Below are 16,946 nucleotides of genomic sequence, written 5' to 3'. Positions count from 1 at the left end.
AAAGTCCCTCCGCAACATGGCAGATTCTCCATTTGTGTTCTCCATTTTTCTCCCATAATGAGATTTTATGCAAGTCCCTCCATAGGGCAGATTCTCCATTTGTGTTCTCCATGTTTCTCCCGTAGTGAGATTTTATATAAACTCCCTCCGCAACAGGGCAGATTCTCTTCCCCGTGAAGTAATCTTTTAAAAGTCCCTTCATAGGGCGGATCCAAATTATAAATGTCCCGCAATAGATAGACACTTCTTTGCAAAGTGGTCATTTAGATATCCTATTAATGGGCGGATTCATCCTGCGCAAATGAAATCCTTAAAAGCTTATCACAAGCTTACCGGGGGACGGCTGGCCACCTACCCCGGAATATGGTGAAAAAGTTTAAAACACTTGAAAGATCGATATGGTGGAAAAGTTTAAACACTCGAAAGATCGATATGGTGGAAAAGTTTAAACACTTGAAAGATCAATATGGTGGAAAAGTTTAAACACTTAAGCAAAATCTCCTCAAAGGTGGAATAAGTTTAAACACTTAAACAAAAATCTCCTCAAAAGCAAAATAAGTTTAGATACTTAAGAAAGATATTATCAAAAGATCAAACATAGAATAAACAATGAAATTCTTCACAAAAGCAGAATAAAAGCCCGGTATGGCGAATACAAAATATGGCGAACGAAGGAAAAATCCCCACGAGGCGAATGCCTAAATGGAAAAAGTAAAGCCTCAAATGGCGAATGGCGCGAAGAACGCCTAAGAAAAAGCACGATATGGCGAATGAAGGAAAAAATCCCCATGAGGCGAATGCCTAAATGACAAAAGTAAAGCCCGATATGGCGAATGGCGCGAAGAACGCCTAAGAAAAAGCCCGATGTGACGAATGCAAAATATGGCGAACGAAGGAAAAAGCCCTACAAGGCGAATGCCCAGATGGCAAAAGTAAAACCTATGGAATGGCGAATGACTCAAAGAACACCCGAATAAAGCTACAATTAGCGAATCTCCTTCATCAAAAGAAATGAAACCTCATCTTCATCCAAGATAATAAAGTCTCTCCTTCGCCAAAACTAAGTAAAAACACTTTGGAGAATAAGTAAAGGCTAAAAAGATAAGTGTCTATAGTGCCAGAACCCCAAAAAAGTGAGTAAAGCTTAAAATGGGGAACAAAGCTAGAGTGGCGAATGTCTAGAATGACGGTAGAACTACGTGGCTTTGATTCCCAAAAAATTAAAGGGGTACGTAGGAAGCTTGACAAAATAAGAAATTATCAAGTCCAAGCCAAAAAGATTAGAATATGAACGTACAGGGAAATCTAGTGTGCAAAGGGTGAAAAATCATAGAAAACTCTTGCAGGAACTGAGAAGGCAATCGAAATAAGAAAAAACGCCAGTCAAGAAGCAATAAATGCCACCTACATGCGGAGGAGATAAAAAGCCCTAAAGGACTTTATGGACCTTTTAGGGGGGTTTCTGATAACATCCGCCATAAAATATGAAGGATTAAAGCTGAAAATATTCCCACAAAGGAGGACCTGAAGGGAGAAAAGACAAGATAAGACTCGCCTCCCTGGCATATAGGGCATACGGCTGGAAATACGACGTCGTACCATGAGTTCATCCTGAGATCCGCCTAGAAGGGTACAACTGGAAATATGGTGTCGTATCATAGATCCATTTCGAGATTCGCCTAAAGGAAGAATATGGGATCCGCCCCACATGACGGTCCGCCCTTATGAAAAACTAAGCAGCCATACAGCGAAACTCATTATCATTAAGTTAGCACTAATGATACCTTAAAGATAATAACAACTCGGAGGTTAAAGGTCAGAGTTAAGCTGCATTAAAGGTCTCTAAACCACTATCAAGGAGAAACCTCCGACATTGATGATAGTAATAACTCCATTAATACTTAAACCCTCAAGTATAACTAAAGTAACATCAAAACCCACATTCAAGGACAATAAAGGGGATTAATGCGATTGTTATAGAATTGCATATAAATACCTCAGCTTCCTGGTATCAAAGGTACACTTACACAGTCTTCCTAACCTTGCTTTGTCATTATAATTTATTCTCTTAAGAAGTTTACTGACTTAGGCATCGGAGTGTCCCCGGCCGATCCCAACGGTGCCTCACAGGGAAGTGTTCCGATCAAGAATCTTTTCACAAGATATCACCAACATATGTTATGATTTAATATTGATAAAATGACACATGTGTGAAGTGTAGATGACAAGATTCATGACCGAGAAGACAGTTTGATGAATTATTTCTTAAATTAACCCAATTTATCAATGTTAGGGGTAAAATTCCTCTTGGCTTCCAATGTTAGGGGTAAAATTGCACCATTTTAGACGTTAGGGGTAAAATTACTCTTGACCCAAAACGTTAGAGGTATTTTTGCACCTTAACCCGAGTTAGTATTATGGTTTTTGTATTTAGTTGTTACAAAATAAATAAGTTCAGGGAGCTTGTGAGACACTTGTAAAGTTCAGGGAACTAATTAATTTTTATGGATAAGTTTAAGGAGCTGGTGATATGAAATAAGTAAGTTCAGGGAGCTGGTAGAACACTTGTAAACTTCAGGGAGCCAATCTACTAATGTAGACAAGTTTAGGGAGCTGCTGATGTATTAGGCCCAATAATTCCTTCAAAAGTTTATGTTGTGTTTATTTACCCCAAAATGGAGCCATTGAGAGCAATTAAAAATACTGACTTTACACTTTAGACGAGTTACTCACGGACCTTTTCACTTTAGAGGATAGACAATCTATTCTTCAGATTTCTATTTCTAATTGTGGAAGAGAGGACCGATTATGTTGGAGGAGGGACAAGAAAGGAATCTACAACGTTAAAACGACTTACTACTCTTTATCCGAGGCATTTCCCAAACCACCGGACTCGGTGTATAATGCCCCTTGGAGTAAGCTTTGGCAATTGGATTGTCCTCCGAAGGTGAAAAACTTCCTGTGGCGCGCTGCATGGAATATAATTCCAACCAAAGTAACTCTCCACAATCGTCGTGTTGAAATTGATATCAGATGCCCGTTTTGTCAGAACCACACGGAAACAATACTTCATATTCTATTCCATTGCCCGAATCTGGCACATGTTTGGCAAGTTCCGTTTATGCTTAACCTTAGAAATCCAGAACACGTCGATAGGACAAATTGGTGGTGCGAGGTACTGAATAACAGTAGTCACGAAAACGCAGGTCAGTGGGCAGCAGTAATGTGGTTTGTATGGACCTGTCGTAATAATTGGCTTTGGAACAAAAATCGCACCCCCCCGGAACAAATATTGAGGCGCGCTATAGATATATGGGAAGCATGGAGAACCGCGAACAGAAGAGCTGATAGCAGTTCTAACCCAGTAAATCGTCGAATAACTGAACAATGGATCAGTCCTGTATCAGGGGTAAAAGTTAATTTTGACGTGGCGGTTAGCAGTGCCGGTTATATCGGGGTTGGGGCTAGCATACAGGATAGGGAAGGAAGTTTTATAGCAGGGAGATATAGACGAATAACAAGTTTATATTCTCCATTAGTAGCGGAAGCCATCTCGTGTAGAGAAGCGTTTAGTTGGATCAAAGACAGAGGGGAAACGGAAGTATGTGTGGAAGGGGATGCGCAGATAGTTATTCATGCGTCACTTCAGGATTCCGGTGAAGATAATTCTCATCTTGGTTTAGTTCTCTCTGACTGTCGTGAGTTAGTGAGCTCAATCCCGAGTAGCTCTTTCCGTTTTGTGCGTAGATCAGCTAATCAGGTTGCACATGAAATAGCTAGCCTAGGATTGTCAAGCCCAGTAGTGATAGTAACCAACTTACCCCCTATTTCGATTGTAAGCCTTTTGGCTATTGATTCTTAGCATTAATTCAATTTATTTATTCATTCAAAAAAAAAGACCAACTTTACAAATTATCCAAATACAATGTCTAACTTTAAAAATTAACTAAACCACAAGTATTATTTGATTGAAAAATTGACCCACATATATTTAACTATAAAATCTACAAAGTACAAACCATTGTTCACAAACTTTTAAACTACGGGTGTATATATATATATATATATATATATATATCTTTTTATTTAAAATATATTATCGAGTACCCTTGATGATGCATTTATCAATTAAAAGACTTTTCTGTAACCTACAATTGCGTTGTTCAACAACAGAGGCAAAATACATGACATTTTTTGAAGTTATTAAAAGAAGCAATATGGTTGAAAAAATTGCTTGGTGAACTTGCAATGAAACAAGAGGTGTTGTATTTGTATGTCAACTGTGATAGCGAAAGCGCTATACATTTAACAAAAGATCAAATGTTTCTTGAAATAACAATGCATATGACATACTATATCATTATGTTTGGGAAGTTGTGAGTGAGCGGCAAATTTTGATGAAGAAGATTTATACTTCTAAAAATCCAGCTATCATGTTAACAAAATTGTTCCTTCTACCAAGTTTGAATTGTGTAACGACTTGTAGGACTTTGGGCATGATATTTGTGGCTATAAAGGATACGAAGAGAGAAGTAATTTGGAGTTAATAGTTAAGGAGAATATTGTGAATATTAACTATAAATTCATAATTATTAATAAGTCATTTGTAAAAACATGATTTTTAAATAGTATGAGAAAGTTTGATTCGTTAATAGCGTGAGAAAAATACTATTTTGGTAAAACATATTTTTGAAATAATTGAACATATAAATGAGTTTTATATTTTTATTACCCATAAAGCCTATAAATAGACATGAAATGCTTGATTTAAATCATAATTGAGAGAAAAAAAGGTTTAATACAATAGGAGCTTCGGAACTTACAAAGTGTCTTGTTAGCCAGTCCCATGAAATTGTTTAAAGTGACATGATTCAAATTCTAAATCCCCATGACAGAATACAGAATGATTTGGAGAAATTAAAATGTATATTACTTTGTGTAAGTTTATGGGGACAATATATCATAGTAGCAAGTTTAGGGGCTCATATATTATTTTAAGTGTTTAAAGGGATAATGAGACACTTTATAAATTTAGGGAGTCAATCCACTTTTTAGGCCAAATTCGTAGGGCTCTTGATGCATTAAGCCCAAATAAAAATAAAGAGTTTGAAAAAAAATAATTAGAATAAAATTTCTAAAAAATTCTTAAGTATGGGTTGTTTTTTAAAATTCTCTTATAAGTTATTAATGGTTGTCCTCTAATCAAAACTTCTCATCCTATTTGGATGTTAAGTACAAATTGGTGGAACCACTAAATTCTTTATCTTATTTTATTTATTTTTTTAATTGCTTGATTAATTCAGGTCAAAGTGATCATTTTTTAACACGACTATTTCAATCTAATATATATGTTACTTTCTGTATTTGGTTTAAAACTTCAATCGCCTTTCCTGAATCTTCAAAAGTTTCTAATAACCCATATTATATGCAATTGCATTCAATAACTCCATATTTACCAATAGAAATTGTTGGATGTACAATGGACACGTTCGTCACCTACCAAAGTGCTTGCCTCTTATAAAAAAGAAAATAACAAATAGACTAATAATTAAAATTTTTGAATGTTCAACATTTGAAGCTTGGGGTTATTATATACAACCGTATAAAAATAGAAGTTCATTAAATGCGATTAAATAAAAACATAAACTTATTAAATACATTTGAATTTGAATAATAATAGTTATTGAATATAATTAGATAAGAATATAACATTATATCAAACTTTTGAAACTTCGACTGAAGTTTTGAGTTGAGTAGGTAGGATTAAGCCTAACTATATCTATAATTGTAAAATGAAATATGAGATTCAAAAGTAGATTGTCAACTTAAGCAAATTTAAAGAACTAATAAGACAATTTATAAATTTAGAAACCCAATCCACTTTTTGAACCAAGTTTAGAAGGCTCTTAATATATTAAGCCTAAAGAAAAATAGAGAGTTTGAATAACATTTTAGCATAGAATTTCTAAGATTTTTTTTTTGAGTTTGTCAGGTTTTTAAAATTTTCTTGTAAGTTATTATTGGTTGCCTTGATTACAGAACTTCTCATCTCATGTCGATGTAGATACAAATTGCATGAACCACTAAATTCTTTATCTTATTTTATTTACTTTTTAATTGTTTGATTAATTCAGGTGACGATGATCATCTCTTAACCTAATTATATTGGCCTAATATATATATTGTCCTCCAGTATTTGGCTAAAAAATTCAACTGCGTCTTTCGAATTTTCAAAAGCTTCAAGTGATCCATATTCTTGTCCAATTGCATTTCAACAACCTCCTATTATCAACATAGTTTGTTGGATGTAGAAAATAAGAGACACGTTATGTCACATGTTAAAATGCTTGCTACTTATAAAAAAGAAGTCCACAAATAATTAAGAGTTTTTGCAAGTTTATAGAACCGTTAAAATTTTGAGGTTATTGAATGCAATTAGACAAGAATAGAATTGGATAAAAATAATGGCTTATTAAATGTATTTAGATAAGAATAAAGAGTTATTGAATATAATTAAATACAAAAAATTATTAGAAGCTTTTTGTATTAAGCCTAACTATGTCGGTAATTGTAAAATGAAGAAGGAAATATGAGATTCAAAAGAAGATTGGCAAAAATTGCAAACAATAAAAGTAAAAAATGCCTAACATTTAAAAAAAAATATTAAATGTAAAAAAGAAAAAGAGTTGGGATGAGAAGAAGAAAAAGAAAAAGATAAAAATAATAATGGAGGGCCCACAAAAGTCATAAGACGAGTAGCATTTGGTGAAGGGAAAGCGAGTATCGTATAGAATGCGCGTGCAGATTCGATCAACATTTAACACTACTTTAACTTTCTTTTTCATTACTCACTCCCTTTGCTCTCCATACTCTTCGCTCTTCTTCACCCTCTTTTCTATTAATCCAAAACCAAAAAAAAAAAAAAAATTAAGTTCATCGTAACCGCTGCTTCTTAACTTTCCGGCGACTTCAATTCAACTGAGGAGGAGGAAGAAGATAAGTGCATTTCATTGCTGCAATTTCTTGGATCCAGTCCCCTCAATGTTCAACAGCAGCGACAACATTCTTTTTAAAATCCATAGCTCTGGCGGCACTGGTGGATTCCGCTGGACTTTGGTGGCTCCACTGTTCAGTTCACCTCTGCTCATCGCCTCCTTGGAGGGAATCACTTTGGTTTCTTCCTTATTCTACACTACAACTAGGTTATAAATGAGAGCAAAAAGAAAAAAAATTATAGGTAAAGGAGAATTGGAGCTGGGTAAAACTCATTTGGTTTTAGATTTGTAAGTGACACTGATTACTGGAAGTGAGATTTTTTTAATTTAAATAAAACATTAATTAAAGTAAATGAAAGCTTTAAGACGAAGTCAGACTTCGTCCTCTTCATCAAATTCGTCTTCCCCTTCATCCTCTTCATCAAGTTCGTCTTCATGGATTCATTTGCGTTCAGTTCTTTTAATTGTTAATTCCTCCTCACCAGCTTCTTGTTCCTCTTCTGATCGGTGAGTGTTGTTCTTCCCCTCTTTCTCCTGTTTCATTTGCTTTCTTACATTATTTTTAATTTTTCCTATTTCAGATCGGATCTGTTAACTTTCCAGCATTATTTTTAATTTATTTTTCTTTCTCAGTACTTACTGCATTTTGCTACTTGATTTCAAGGTTATGGATGTGAATAGACATGTGTTTGTGTTGCTTTAGATTGTTGTTTGGCAAAAAGGATGGAGCTTTTGCTCTATTCATCATATAAATGCTACTGCGGTCTTGAAATTTCATTCACATAACCAATGGTTCTGATAAGTTCGTAGTGAATGGTTTTCGTTTTTCATCCCCTGTGTTAGTTTTGGCTTGATAAACTGATGTGTAAATTAGCTCTTCATATAAGGTTACATCTAATTAATCAAAATCCTACTTGTGCCTGTAAACAAGAAAGAAGAAGAAAAGAAAAATTGCACAGCTACTTGGCCTGTTAACAAGTTATTTGTCTTATAAATTGTTGCTTGTTGTTTTCAGAATGTTCATATGTTTGTTTTTGTCATTTCAGACATCTTAAATCTCCATGGTCACGAAGAAAAAGAAAACATGCTCTTTCTCCTCGGCAATGGAGAAGTTTGTTTACGCCGGAAGGAAAACTCCATGGTACTGGAGTTAAGTTTTTGAAAAAAGTTAGGAGCGGAGTGAGTAACTATACTAGTTGTGATTATGTTATACACTTTTGCAATATCATACTTATATCTTATGTTTCTCATATAGGGTGTAGATCCAAGTATTAGAGCAGAGGTCTGGCCATTCCTCCTTGGAGTGTAAGCATATCTAACCTTGCTCACTTCTAGCCTCAATATTTTGCCTGTTATATCTTCTGGTTTTACATTATCTAGCTCAATTACTGGGATTGTTATTTATGATAGTAAAATCTCAGCTTACATGTTGCTATATCGCAAGCACCGTGATTGCGAATGTTATTTTTGTTCATTTTATTTCAACATGCCATCAATTGCAGCTGATTAGTTTCAGTTATTTTTATGGACGTTTAGCATTGAATATCTTTTTAAGTATGTCACTGGATAATCTTGGTTTGCACTTTTTTTATTGTAACAGCTATAGCTTGGACAGCACAAAAGAAGAAAGAGATACTATAAGGACCCAAAAAAGGTACTTCGTTTCATTCGTAGAAGAGTCTACTTCGTCCTTTAAGCTACTTGGATTCAGTAATGTTAGATAAGTAGACCCCGAACCATTTCGGGACTAAGGCTTTGTTGTTAGCCGACCCCGAACCATTTCGGGACTAAGGCTTTGTTGTTATTGTTGTAATATCCTTCTGCTAAAATCTAATTCTTCAAAATATGACAGATTTTCAAGTAAAAAGCAGAAAGATTTATTTGAGGAAATTATAAACTGAATTAAAAGCGAGCAGTAGATGAAATGTAATTCACATGTCTAGCTTTAGATTCTGATAAAGAAGGCACTGTTGATAAGAATATGCAAGTACATGGATTTTGAGAGATATCTTGAAGTTTAAGGATATTAATGTGTGCAACCTTCCTTTGTTGCTCTTACAATTTGTTTTTGAATGTGTTGTTACAGAAAAGAATATGAGAAGCTTCGGAGGCAATGCAGACGGCTTCTAAAATGCGGCAGTGGGAGCTTTAAACTGGACCAAAGGGGTGAAGCTCAATACTCGGATACTTCTAGTTATGAAGATGTGGTTAGTGCCAGGGAATCACTTTCCAGTGAGGAAAGAAATCCAGATTTTGATTACACTAATGATGATGACTCTTGTGAACTGTTGGAAGGAATTGATAGTTCAACACAACAATTGGCAAAAACTGATGGATCTATACTAAACACTGAGTCAACAGACTCGGAGTCTTCTGATGATCCTGAAGTCATTCACGCTTCTTGCTCTTCTGAGGGCGGAGAAAAGAACGATCCTCAAGTAAAGAATGACCCTGATGTACCCTCCAACAAGTTAAGTTCTCCTTCAAGGACAGAATTCCACTCAAACCAACATGCCACTGAGAATTTCTCCACATGGCAGAGAATTATTCGTGTTGATGCGCTGCGTGCGAATTCAGAATGGGTACCATACTCCCCATCTCAGGCATTAATATCAGAGGATAGAGCATACAGTGCTGCGGAGGCTGTGGGGTTAAAGGATTATGAACATCTGGAACCGTGCATAGTTTTTCATGCTGCTCGATTAGTTGCTATTCTTGAAGCCTATGCGCTCTATGACCCTGAGATTGGATATTGTCAAGGCATGAGTGATCTGCTATCTCCAATAATCACAGTTATTCCAGAGGATCACGAGGCTTTCTGGTGTTTCGTAAGATACATGAAAAAGGCTCGACATAACTTTAGACTAGATGAAGTGGGAATCCGAAGGCAATTGAATATTGTTTCAAAGATTATCAAATGCAAAGACTCACATCTCTTCAGGCACCTGGAGAAGCTGCAGGCTGATGATTGCTTTTTTGTTTATAGGATGGTGGTAGTGTTGTTTCGGAGGGAACTCACATTCGAGCAGACACTTTGTCTCTGGGAGGTGATGTGGGCAGATCAGGCAGCCATAAGGGCAGGCATTAGAAAGTCTGCATGGAGCAGGATAAGCCAACGTGCTCCGCCAACAGACGATTTATTGCTTTATGCTATTGCTGCATCCGTATTACAGAGAAGGAAATTAATTATAGAGAAATATAACAGCACGGATGACATTTTAAGGGAGTGCAATAGCATGGCTGGACAACTTAATATATGGAAGCTCCTAGATGATGCACATGACTTAGTAGTCACCCTTCATGACAAGATCGAGACGACTTTCTGATGGCTTATTTTCACAAATGTCCGCTAACCGGAATTGCTGATTCTTTTTTCTTGTTTTCGGGTATATCAAGTATCCAGAGGGTGTCTACTTAATACAGAAGTATAGTTCTACCGCACCTTCAAATACAAGAGTCTCCACTGCCATATTGTATTCAACACAACAGGTATGCATTGTATCTTCCACGAATATTCTGTATTAGACGAGGATTACGGAATCTTGAGAATTCAATCCCTATGATATATAAATTTTTTCTCCAACAGTCTACTGTTTAATGGATTGAATTCTGAACTTTTAACTCTGTTGGAAGGAAGCTGTTTGATTAAACCAGGATTATAGGTGATTGTAGCTTCAGCAGATTATGATTTGTCCTTAGATTATTATCTTAATGCTGAATTGTAGTTTAGCAAATAGTAGTAAGATTATGTTAGTAAAACAGATTTCTTGGCAGATAAACAATGTGTTTCTTATAATCATCATTAAAGAAAAAGCAAAATTTCCTTTAATGAAGTAACCTCTTATTAAAATTGTTTAGGAAGCATCCATTATTAGGACAAAATTATGATCATTGTCTAAATCAAATAAAGTTGACTGGATTGGATTTGACTTTATCTAAATCAAATGATTATTATTGTTTCAAAAGATAAAGGGGTATTATAATTATGTTAATTGGCACAGTTGGTTTGACTGAATATAAAATAGAACCCCTTTTTTCTGTTTTCTCATAACAAAAGCTGCTGTAACTAGGACTAAGTCTGTAAATTGAGCTGAGCCGCTCAAGAGCGGCTCGGTGTTCGGTTCGATAAAAGTTCGATTGTGTTCAGCTTGATTTATAAACGAGCCGGGTTTGAGCACGATGAAACTCAGCTCGTGAGCATGCTTGGTTATAGGTGCATGAACAAACCCATTAACAAGCTCGATTATAATGTTCATGAACAAGTTTAGTTCGGTTTTTCTAAATGTAAAATAAAGTAGTTTTGTTGGTTTCAGAACTATGTAATATTATGTGAAACAAATCTCAAATTAATATAATTAATGAACATAATTAATGAGTTGTTTGTGAGCGAAGTTCATGAACAGAATCAACAAACTGCTCGTGAGCAATTTATGAACTGAATATTGAATTCGAACTCGTCAATTTTTGGACGAGTCGGGCATGAGCAAATCAAAGTTCGCCTTGAATCGGTTACAGGCTGTAACCTCAGTCTTTTCAGCCAACCTGAAATCACAAATTTGGTTGAGAGGATAAAAACACAAAATTTACTTTTTGTCCAGTAAAGGGTGAAATAAAATGTGTTTTTCTTTAATCAATAGACCAATCTAATTCTCATAATAATAATTAATGATAGTGGTGAGAGCCAACCAGTTAGTCCCACTTTCTCCTTTTACACACTAAATTGGTATTAATTGCTTTTACCCTCTTTACATTCTTAGTCTTGTTGCATAAAGAAATAAATTAATTTTCAAGTTAAGTTACTTCTAATTATTGGTTGTCTATTTTTAACTTATAGTATTAGAGTATTAAGTAATTGTGAGAACCCAATTAATTTAAATATTCCATGTGGTAACAAGAAAAATAATAAAAATGTAATTGAGCTGAGTTAGAAATTTTTTATGAAGTTCTCAAACCACAATCTGAACTCATAGGCAATTATAAATAACTTTGACAAATATACTTCAAAAAGAAAAAAAAAAAATATCATTAAAGAAAGCTTAAATAAAGGTGCTCTGATTTCATAAGAATTGTTAACAGTTAATTTCAGTTGGTTTAAATGAAGTAGTGGGAAATTTACAAAACTAACCTAATTGAAGATCCATTTATATTTTTAGACCAATTTCAACATATGCTACTAAACTAGACACTTACAATACATGGTTTCCAAAAATACCTTTAGGGGGTGTTTGGTTCGCATAGGGATAACAGAATGGAATCAAGAAAGGGAAACAAGGAGAAAGGAATGACCTTGAATTCTCTTCTCTCTGTTTGTTTCAGTTCCACAAAGGGAATGATATACCCATAGTTCCCTTTGTGGTTGTTTGGTTCAAATGAGCTAATAAACTAGACTTGTATTTTTAACCATAATTTCTATACAATAATATGTCTATATTAATAAATTAATCACATGTAAATACAAGAATGAAAATCAATTTATTCAACTATTAAAATCAAAAGACGATGAAACTGAAGAAACAGAAATAAAATAAATCAAAGAAAATGCATAAATATTTTATTTTAAAAAGAAAATAATTATTTTAAAATAATTAAAAATAAATACCAAAACCGAATAATATGATAAAGGAAAAATATTTGTCAAAATTATTTTTCAGGATAAAAAATAAAAATAAATAAATATAAGGATCAAAAGTGAGGTTAGTTTAGGGATAAAAAAATAAAAAAAATAAATATAAGGATCAAAATAAAAATAAAAAAGTAAAAATTAGTCAATTTTTTTTTGAGAATAAATAAATAAATAATATATAAGTATAAGGATCAAAAGTGAAATTAATCCAAAGATTAAAAAAGTAAAAATAAATAAATATATGGATCAAAATAAAATTAAAAACAAAATAGAGACTAAAATAAAATTTTATAAAGAGAGTAGATGTTTAAATTAGTGAGAAAGAGGAGAAAAGGAACGGAAAACCTTAGGGGGTTGGGGGGAATGATATTAGAGGAGTTAGGGACAAACCCAAACCTAAAAGAGGGTGAAGGGAATGATTGAATTGATAAAACAAACACCAACAAAAGGAATGAAACCTCCTCATTCCCTTACCCTTTCTTGAAACCCCGGAAACAAACGGCCCCTTAGTATATATATAGGGTAAATTTCACCGATGGTATACAACCTTTACCCCATTTCACACTTTGGTGTACAACCTTCAATTTGTCTCACTAATATGTACGAACTTATAGGTGACCTCCCACTATGGTGTACAGCAGGTAAAAATGACCAGCTAATACAAGTCAAATTGCCATGTCACTCATTTTCAACTCATTCTTTAAAAAAGTGGGACCCACTAAATATGTAATTACCCTATTGCCCCTAAATAAGACCCACCAAATAAATATTACTTTTTTACCCCTTATCTCCTTCACTGGATTTACCTTTCCTTTTTCATTTTTTATTTTCTTGTCTCATTTTCTTTCTCTCTCTACTTTCTCTCTCAACTATAATATTTTTTCTTTTTTCACACTTTCCTTTTCATCTCCCTCCATCTTTGTTTCTGTAAAAAAAAATTGAAAACAACAACCTGATTAGAAACTATAGCTGAGCAGTAATGGCTTTGATATCGTGCTTAGTCCTCATCGCCTCCATAGCATTGTCTTCTTCTCTTTCTCTCTGGTGCAGAGATCCATTATTAAGCTACTTCGAAGCTATACATATCAGCATCCCCACCTCTTTAATCCAAAACAAAAAACCCGATTTCACAACCAAAGTTCAAGTCCACGATCAAAGTTGTCGGAATCTAATATTGTTCGTGCTACTCCTCCATAACCAAAGTTTGGTTTTTTTTACCAGTTTTTTAGTTCAAAAAATAATGTTTAAATTGGGCTCAATTAATTTTAATAAAGAAAAAGGTTATGATTTGAATTGGAAACCATAATTGTTTAAATTGAGTTTCCCAGACAAATTGGAAAAAATAGGATTTATCGAAAGAGAAAAAGAAATACTAATTAAATCAACCAAAAAAGAAAGAAATGAGATTATAGGTGGTAAAGAAGACATAAAAAAAACTTCCCTGACAATTTTAATTAAGGTAAATTTTATCAACAGATAGATAGAGAGTACTTAGAAAGATTGAAAGTTTTTTTAGAGAAAGAGAGAGGAGTTAGAGAGAGAAACGGAAAGATGGAAAGAGAGTTATAAGGAAGGGGATAATGGTCTTTTAGTAATTTCAGAAGAGGGAAGGGTATTTTCGTAATTATATAAGAAGTGGGTCCCATTTTTTAAATAGATAGATAAAAAATGCTGAGGTGGCGCGTTGACCAGACGTTGACCGGTCATTTTTACCTGCTATATACCATAGTGGGAGGTCACCTATAAGTTCGTATATATTAATGAAACAAATTAAAGGTTGTACACCAAAATGTGAAATGGTACAAAGGTTGTACACCATTAATGAAATTTACCCTGTATATATAACATACAACACAAATTCACAATCAAGTTTCATCTTTTTATTTTCTTATCTCCTTTTATTTAAGCTTCATCTCCAACATTACTTTCAAGAATCAATCCAAACTTCTTGTTCATTTTCAGCATCATGTAAATATTTGTTGATTCTAAGTTAGTCGAAGTAGTTTGGAGTTAATTCTAAATTAGTTATACACAATTGAGGTTCACAATTTATCATTTTACTACGCAATTCATGAATTGCGAAGTAATTTAACATAGTTTTCTCCACTTTGCATATTGCTAATTGTGAACCACCTTGACCAATTGCGGACTAACTTTTATCATCCACACTTTATATAATTTGCGATCCAATTACGAACTAACTTTTATCATCCACACTTTATATAATTTGCGACCCAATTGCGAAATAATTCTAGGGTTTAGTGCTTCTCAATTGACAAAATGTGAACTCAAGCTACCAAAATTCATAGCTTGTTTCACAATTTATATAAATTGCAATTCAGTATATAAAATTGCGATTCACATTACCTCAAATACGAATTTTCTCTGTCAAAATACGAAGATTGCATGAAGTTTCAGTTAAATTGCACTCAGTTCACAATTTTGAACTATCTATTCTATGTCTTTGTTTATTATGATATGATTCTTATAGGAATTTGACAATGCATTTTTCTCATTTCAGTAGAAGTATATCCACATGGTTTGTTATTTGTTTGATCTCGTTGAATGACCAATAGAAAAAAGTTACGAATACCATGACATATGTGGGTGGTGAATCGAAGTTACTATGAGTTTCAACAAAAATCAAATTGGAGAGGTTAAAAGAGAGAATTTACACTTCTATAGGTGTTGATTCAACCTCATTTGACTTACGTACGTCCATGCAAGCAAAAGATAGTCCAAACAAAGATCTTCGCAAAGTAGTATCTATTATTGATCGCAATGATGTCCGATACTTCTTAGAGTATTGTTGGAAGAATTCGACCTATGTGATCCCACTATATGTTGAATTGATACCATGAATAATAAATGCACAAATACTGCGAGGTTGCAAGAAATAGAATGTTGAGATCAGTATCTCTCCACAAAGACAATACACATCCAAACCATGTGTCAGATCAGTCAAGTAGTGATCCATTTGTTGATGGAATGACACATGAACATATATGAGGTAGTTATAACGTCGATCATGATGATGCTGGAGATACATTTGTCCTTGAAACACAACCAATTGGTAAAGTTTTTCCCGAAGCAAATGCATGAGCTGAGCATGTCATATCAAGTATCTATGAGATAGATGATAAAGACAGAAAAAGAAGGAGGATTGATCCATTTCGGTGGCTTGAGGTCCATGATGTACCCATGATTCCTATTGTATCTAAAGCATCAACAAGGGTGATCGGTTTAAAGGTGCATGATATATTCTTAAGCAAATGAGAATTGCAAGATTCACTTGGGAGACGTGTAATTCAAGAGAAATATGAATGAAAGGTTTACAACTCTAACAAGTCTTTGCTTGAAGTTAAATGTACACATGATATATGTAAGTGGTAGGTTAGAGCTACCGTGATACAGAATTCCGAGATGTTCAAGCTTTGAAGAATGGTAGGATGGACCAACACACTTGTCCTAAAGATCAAATATTACCACATTAGAGGCAAGCGGGGAAACGTGTTGCAGACACACTACTAGCTAAGTTTGATCATAATGATAGAGTGTATCGACCAAAGACATTATTTTTTATTTTGGGAAAGATCACACAATTAACCTTTTTTACATGCAAGCTTGAAGAGAAAGAAGTTGGACGTTAGAAGCTCAATGTGGTACATCGGAAGAGTCATACATGTTGTTACCGAACTACTGTGACATTGAAGAGTACTAATCCAGGTATGGTTACCCATATTGAAACTGATGATGATGCTCACTTTAAGTACTTCTACATGGCTATAGGTCATTCACTTGGAGCTTTTAAAGAACATATTCGACTTGTTATATGTGTTGACGAAGCTTTTTTAAAAGGTAAATTTCCTAGTACATTGTACATTACGGTTTGCAAAGATGGTAATAATCAAATTTATCTCATTGTTTTGGGATTGGACCGAACGAAAGTAAAGCATGGACCTGGTTTTTGATCAAGCTAAGAGAATGTATTTGTAATTGTGAAAATTTTGCCATAATATCAAACATACACAAGACGTTGATTATGCCGTGAATTTGGTGTTTCCAAATGTGATATATGGATGTTGTTGTCGACATTTGAAAATGAATGTAAAGACCAAATACCAATCTATTAAGAAGATAAGAAATCAGTATTGGCGAGCTGCTAAGATTATCAAATCTCTGATTTTGAAGAGGCATTCTCGAAACTTTGTGAAATACATGCCCCATGCGCTGCATATTTAGATGAAGCTAGAACAAAAAAAATAGTAATGTGTATAGTTTTCTACTCACTGATACAACATCATGACCCCAAATATAGCCGAATCAAC

General features: G+C 34.2%; 1 protein-coding gene across 1 annotated transcript; it reads left to right on the top strand.

Annotated features, from left to right (window-relative positions):
- Positions 1-6,850: 6,850 nt before the first annotated feature.
- LOC136219580 (rab GTPase-activating protein 22-like) lies at positions 6,851-10,580 on the top strand. The gene is made up of 5 exons (XM_066007039.1): positions 6,851-7,502; positions 8,042-8,174; positions 8,251-8,300; positions 8,596-8,649; positions 9,082-10,580. The coding sequence occupies exons 1-5, from the start codon at positions 7,348-7,350 to the stop codon at positions 10,319-10,321; spliced, it is 1,632 nt and encodes a 543-aa protein (XP_065863111.1). The 5' UTR covers positions 6,851-7,347; the 3' UTR covers positions 10,322-10,580.
- Positions 10,581-16,946: the final 6,366 nt, after the last annotated feature.

The sequence above is a fragment of the Euphorbia lathyris genome, chromosome 2 (genome assembly GCF_963576675.1).
Source record: "Euphorbia lathyris chromosome 2, ddEupLath1.1, whole genome shotgun sequence".
Taxonomy (NCBI): Eukaryota; Viridiplantae; Streptophyta; class Magnoliopsida; order Malpighiales; family Euphorbiaceae; genus Euphorbia; species Euphorbia lathyris.
This window is presented reverse-complemented; position numbering and strand designations above follow the sequence as displayed.

Bases quoted from the DNA above. Each gene is read 5' to 3' on its own strand.
- LOC136219580 (XM_066007039.1), top strand. From the start codon at position 7,348: ATGAAAGCTTTAAGACGAAGTCAGACTTCGTCCTCTTCATCAAATTCG. The intron at 8,175-8,250 runs GTGAGTAACTAT...TTTCTCATATAG, and splicing joins TGAAAAAAGTTAGGAGCGGA to GGTGTAGATCCAAGTATTAG. The intron at 8,650-9,081 runs GTACTTCGTTTC...GTGTTGTTACAG, and splicing joins ACTATAAGGACCCAAAAAAG to AAAAGAATATGAGAAGCTTC.